Below are 6199 nucleotides of genomic sequence, written 5' to 3'. Positions count from 1 at the left end.
TTTTAGCTAGTCTGCCCCCCCCCCCCCCCCCCCTTAAACGCTGGTTTAAGGGGGGGCCCTTAAACCAGCGTTCTTTTGATTGGCCGACCTTTGTAAACAGACGTTTGAGCAATAGATGGGTGAGTTTTTGAAGATGCCTGAAATAACTAAATTAGCTATTTTCCCTCTGATTACTAATACAGGAGTTAACTAGGAAAAAACACCAGCAAAGAAACAGAGCATTTAAAGCAGTTCATGCAGGTAAAAATCTTCCTTAAGGAGAAGAAAGGAGGGAATGTGTTGAAGAAATGCTATCTTGGCCTTAAGACAACCATTCTGATGGCTAAAGATCCAAACGGGACACAAGAAAAAAAGAAATGCTATCTCGAAACAATTGCCTATCATCTGGAGTCAGTTAAGCACTCTGCTTTTTTAAAAAACAAAAAATAAATAAACCCCCAAATATTTGTGCATATCACACAGGGATGGCCCCCAAAACATGCTTGTTGCACTGATAGACTAACTCCACTGCATTGGGTTCAGTAGTTAAACTGTTTATGTGAAAGCTATTTTGGGTTCAGTAATAGAGAAAATGTAAACCCTGATTTTTAAAAAATACATTTTTAGACAGTTTTCTAGAGAAAAGGAGGACACTGTCAAACAATTTCCTTTTCTTCTTACCAATGTTTTATGCATATATTCCTCAGGCTTTTAGCAGTAATAGTAATTATATATACAGCTACAGATATATATAATATATATATATATATATATATATATCTCTCTATATCTATATATATTCTATATATATATATATATAATATATAATTAATATATATATATATATATATATATATAATATATATATATATATATATATATATATATATATATATATATATAATATATATATATATATATATAATATATATATATATATATATAATATATATATATAATATATATATATATATATATATATATATATATATAGAGAGAGAGAGAGAGAGAGATATATAAAATCTCAATGATTTAATAGCTGCAGTTTCACTTTCCTGTGGTTGTGCAAACCATTATTTGATTTCAGTCACAAGACAAATTATTCTCATATGACACTGTTATGTAACATGTGACTGATTTCACTTTAGATAATGTGATCATCTACCTTGGTGAGGGGTCGGGGGGTTCAAGAGTCATGAGGTCAGATGCTGTGTCCTGACTCAGATGTAGCTTTCCTGCAATAACTGTCACCACAGATAAACTCCTTCATCAATAGGCTACCCGCTGCTCCTTTCATATATCACAAAGCCATAAGAGGCACTGGAAACACATTTGCCAAAGTCATCCTATAAACTAAGGCCAGTGTCACTGAGTTATACACTCTGTTGTCTTCCTGTACACAAGGCTTGCTATGTGATTGTGTGTGTGTGAGTCTGCTGTCTCCCATGATGAATGGGCTTCCCATTTAGCACAGCGGCACACATACCTCAGCTTCTGGTTCTGAAACTCTGTCACATTAAGAAAACAGTGCATGTCATCACCGTTTACATCATTATAGAGGTACTGGCTGCACGGAGGAAATCAAGTGGTTTTATTTTCGGTGTGATAGTGAGTGACGCTGGTCACAGCCAGCACGGAAACCTTTCAGCCAAACAGGCCTTTTCAGAGGGAGCTGGATCAAAATAGCACCGAACGGCATTGTGTAATGTGTTCTTCTCTCTTTTGTACAATGTAACAACAGAGCTTGCAAATCAATACACCTCCCTCACATGCTGCTGAGAGAGCGCACGGGGTGGTTGGTCTTATTTCCACTTCATAGTTCACCACATGTGACTGTGTGAAGTGGTTTCAGTGAGAGCTGCAGCATACCAAAACTGTGGTAGACTGCGAGGCGAAGGCTTCTCTTTCTCTGAGAGAAGCCGACAGTCCCTCTGATCACAGGCTGGACGGTTCACTCGGGTGATTCAAAGAGCCCAAATCTGATTAAACCCCAAGAACAAAGGCTGACTCTAAACTGAGTCCTCTTTGCGCCGGCGCTGCTGTTACTTCTGTCGAACCTACGCCTTCATATCAATCAATAATTATACTTGCACTCCAAAGAGTTCATGTAAATCACTCTCTATATGAAACACAGTGTAAGATGTTAGGAAAAAACTATCATTTATTTGAATCTATAGTATCCATTATGGCTCTAAATAAATAAAATATTGGTAACATACAGGATAATGTCAGTGAATAATTTTTTAGTTACATACATCTGTTATAAAACCATAGAAATGAATCATTTTAGGATGTTTATTTGTAACCTTGTGATATTGTTCCTCCTATCATACATACTATAGCTTTAATAAAAATCATCTAATTATGCTAAAAGTTAAGTCAAGGCCCAAAGATGTATGCCTGCCTTATATGTACACAACCAAATACAGAATACATTTACATGGTTATATGCACATACCTGAGCATAACTCAATAACGTAGGTCCTTCTACTTGGTGTCCTGGGTTTAATCCATGAAAGGAGACACGGCCTATGTGTTAAAAATGCAATAATGTAGTATTGATTTAAACTGGCTGAAGAATGGCAGTGATGTTAGGAGCTGTATGCCTGCAAGACATATTTAGGTCCTGCAAAACCAAAAGCATCTCTGGAGCCTCTTTCCTATTCATTTAACAATATATATGTAACACACACAAAAGGATTCTACCATCTTACATATATATTGTTAAACGAATAGGAAAGAGTGTATATATATATATATATCAGTGTTGCACACATACAGGCAGGTTAGTGGCCTCAGAAGCTGTCCGAGGTAAAGTAGACACACACTGATTTAAGGCATACAGATGGCCTAAAACAAAAGAAAAAGGAAACGCATAGTTAAGGGGGTACAGGGTCCACGGGGGAGCTCTCCTCTTTTCTCGGTAATAAAAGCAAGATGTCTGTTAACATGTGCAGTTCAGTATCCATACGGGGCTCTGCAAATTCACTTGAAAGACGTGAGTTATCCGACCTGCGGTACTGAGGATGTAAACCACTCCTTTTTGGGGGTGGGGGGTAGCTGTTTTAAATATGGGGGGTCCTAAGGGTGGTGTGGTGATGGGGATTAGGACCGACCAGTCTCTTCCATGGCCACCTCGGCTCACCGTTCAGGTCGGAGGAAGAGTGATAGCGTCTTCGGGATCGCGCTTTTCTGTCACCCCGCGCGCCTCCCTCTCCCCCTTGTCCTCAGCGACAGACTCCCTCGCGGTGCTCGACGGGATGTAGTGGCTCACGCGGGGTTGAGAAGACCCTTGCGTCTCTGTACCCAAAGCTCCCGACCTCCCCGCGCTCGTGTGACCGTGGGAAGACGCGTAGAGTCCTTCGTCCTGTTGCGAGTGCGCAATTTCTGCTCCCGCACCCCGCGGGGAAACCGCCACTCTCTCCGCTCTGTCACCCCACTGAATCGCCGGACCGTGCGGGGTTGTGCCCTGCCTGGTCTGGTTGAGAGATAACAGCCGTGTTTGCGTAGAGTTCCACTCTGTCATGTTGTCGTTTGTGGACATGTTAGTTGAGATATTTGCAGTCGGAGTGGGCACCACCAGCTTCCCACCAGAAGAGGATGCGCTGGTTGGCTTCCAGATCAGGCTATAGTAAATTGCCAGGATAATGGCTGCTAAAGACACAGACAACACATATGCAAAAACAGTGGCTAGTCTCACCCACTTCTTGTTAGTCTTAGCAGCCATCTTAGCCTTTTTGTCCCCCGTATAAGTAGCAGGTTTGCCCCTCTCCATATTGGGCATGAAGTCCCGCTCTCTCATATTGCCCCTGTTTTTTCCTCGATGCTCCACCACCCCCTCCGTCTTGAAGGCTTTATGTTATCCACAGTCCAAGAGAAGAGGAAGCAGGAGGCTCAGAGGGAAGATGCTGGACCACCTTGAACCGTCCGCGCCGCAGGAAGATGTTGCACCTAAACAGATTTCCCGTAATTCATTTGATCTCAGAGGAACTGCGCCTCATATTGTGCAGCCAGCGCAGCACTGCGTTTCATAATGGACATCAAGCATCCACAGGCTGACTGACTGCGCGTTTCAGAATCCGACAGCGGCGGGACAAATGTCCCCCCTCCTCCTCCTCCTGTGCGAGGTCTCCAAGGAACAGCTGGCCGCAGGCCCACGGCGAATCCGCAGTATACTATTTGATGTCATTTATTAAAACGATTAAGTGAGATCATACGGTACACAACTGTCTGTCTTATCCAGCAAATGAAGTGGCTGGCTCAGCTAAAAATACAGGAGAGGGGGCGGGTGGTGGTTCTTAAAGAAGCAGCAGCTGTGCAGCAACCCGAGAAGAAACCGTAAAAACAAAACAAAAAGAAAAACGATATCTCCTTCACATCAGCACGCGAGAAGTGCACACGGAGAACAGGATGTCGCGGAGGGGATAAACACGGTCAACCGTGTGTTTTAGCTTCACTGCGTTCACCCGAGTGGAAAGGATGGTAGTCCATGTGCTCCGAGCAATCAGAGAGGGGGGGGGGGGGGGGCTTCATTTATGTTGATGTCTTACGTAATCACGTGTTAAACTCGTAGCCAGACCCATACACAACGAGTGGCTTTCATGCCGCTTATGATGTTTCCTACCTGTTGGCTGCTCCACAACGCGCCTTTTCAGCACAATGGACAGCGACCCGAATTTGTCATCGCTCGTGTCCTCCGGGAAGGTGAAAAAGGTGAAGCGACAGATTTAACAAGCGCGTGAAATCCAGTTTTCAGCATAAATCGCACAGCAGTTAAAAACAAATAAATGAACACATTATATAACAAGTACCTTCTGTTTATTATACACTCACTGGACACCTTGTTAAGTACATCCAACTGCTAATTAGCACAAATATCTAATCAGGCAATCACTCGGTGTATTTGGGCATGTGCAGGTGGTCCACGTGCTGAACGAGCCTCAGGATGGCATAGCTTCAACTGGCGTGGTTGTTTGTGCCACACAGGCTGCTGTGAGTGTTTGAGGAGCTGCTGATCTGGGATTTTCCCAAAAGGCCATCTTTCGGTGTGGAAATGCCTCGTTGATGCCAGAGATCAGAGGAAAGTGGTTTGAGCTGATAGGAAAGCAGTGACAATTCAAGTAACCACTTCGTCATACGTCTGTGAAGGTTCTCAGTCATCCAGGTCATCGTAGTCAAAGGAGCTTGCAAAGAAAAGCGTCTGGACTTCTTTAAGTTGCTTGAAGGCGTTTCACCTCTCATCCGAGAGGCTTCTTCAGTTCTAAGGTCAAATGGTGGAGAGTCCCAGATTTAAACCTAGTGGGAGTTTCCCCCCACAGAGGGACAAAAGGACCCCCTGATGATCCTCTAATCGCCTGAGCCAAGGTGGGAAACTGGGTGTGGGTCCCAATCAGCCAGAGTTTCGGGTGTGTTCATTGTGAAACCTGGCCCCACCTTATCATGCGAATTCCTGAGGTCAGATGGCCCAGGATGTGAGTGGGCGTTAAGGCGTCTGGGAAGGGATCTTCGTCATACATTGGACCTTGAAGCAGATTTTCTACAGGAGCACCTCAGTAACAGGAAATTGTTTGCATGGACTCATCACAATTGGACAATAGAATATTTTTTTAAGTCTTTATTTGCTGCAAAATAGGATCAGAATTTGGACTAAACAGCAGGAACATGAAACATGAAAGCATGACTCCACCTTCCCTTTTATTAATAGTTCAGGTTGTTGGTGGTGAAATTGTGTGGGGCAATTGGGGAAATATTTTCTTGGCACACTTTGGGCCTCTTTGGACCAAATGTTGTTTAAATGTCACAGCCTACCTGAGTACCATCATCCATCTCTTTATGACCACAGTGTTCCCATCTTTTAATGGCTGCTTTCTAGCAGGATAAATGTCACAAAGCTCAGGTCATCTCAAACTGGTTTCCTAAACATGACAGTGAGGTCATTCAAATGGCCTCCACATTCAGTCCAAAGCTCAGTCAGTATCTTTGGTATGTTGTGGAGGAAGATTTGCATCATGGATGTGCAGCCAGTAAATCTGCAGCACCCGTGTGATGCTGCTACGTCAACATGGACTAAAATCTCTGAGAAATGTTTCATCTCTGGGGCACTGTGTTGAATATATGCCACAAACAATTAAAGACACTTTAAAAGCAAAATGAAGTCCAACGTGGTGCTAGCCATCGGCTCCAATTGGTCACAGCAAATAGGTGCCCCTCCCTGAGCCTG

The 6199-nt window shown here is 43.3% G+C and overlaps 1 protein-coding gene across 1 annotated transcript; it reads right to left on the bottom strand.

Annotated features, from left to right (window-relative positions):
* Positions 1-2129: 2129 nt before the first annotated feature.
* LOC146647214 (uncharacterized) lies at positions 2130-4462 on the bottom strand. The gene has a single exon (XM_085391640.1). It carries the CDS (start codon positions 3779-3781, stop codon positions 3128-3130), a length of 654 nt encoding a protein of 217 aa, XP_085247766.1. The 5' UTR covers positions 3782-4462; the 3' UTR covers positions 2130-3127.
* Between the last annotated feature and the right edge of the window lie 1737 nt (positions 4463-6199).

The sequence above is a fragment of the Rhamphochromis longiceps genome, linkage group LG19, assembly GCF_057381845.1.
Source record: "Rhamphochromis longiceps isolate RC_006_pf linkage group LG19, R_longiceps_female_GT1.1, whole genome shotgun sequence".
Lineage (NCBI taxonomy): Eukaryota > Metazoa > Chordata > Actinopteri > Cichliformes > Cichlidae > Rhamphochromis > Rhamphochromis longiceps.
Note: the sequence above shows the minus strand (reverse complement) of the source record. Positions and strands in the feature narration are given on the sequence as shown.

Bases quoted from the DNA above. Each gene is read 5' to 3' on its own strand.
- LOC146647214 (XM_085391640.1), bottom strand. From the start codon at position 3,781: ATGAGAGAGCGGGACTTCATGCCCAATATGGAGAGGGGCAAACCTGCT.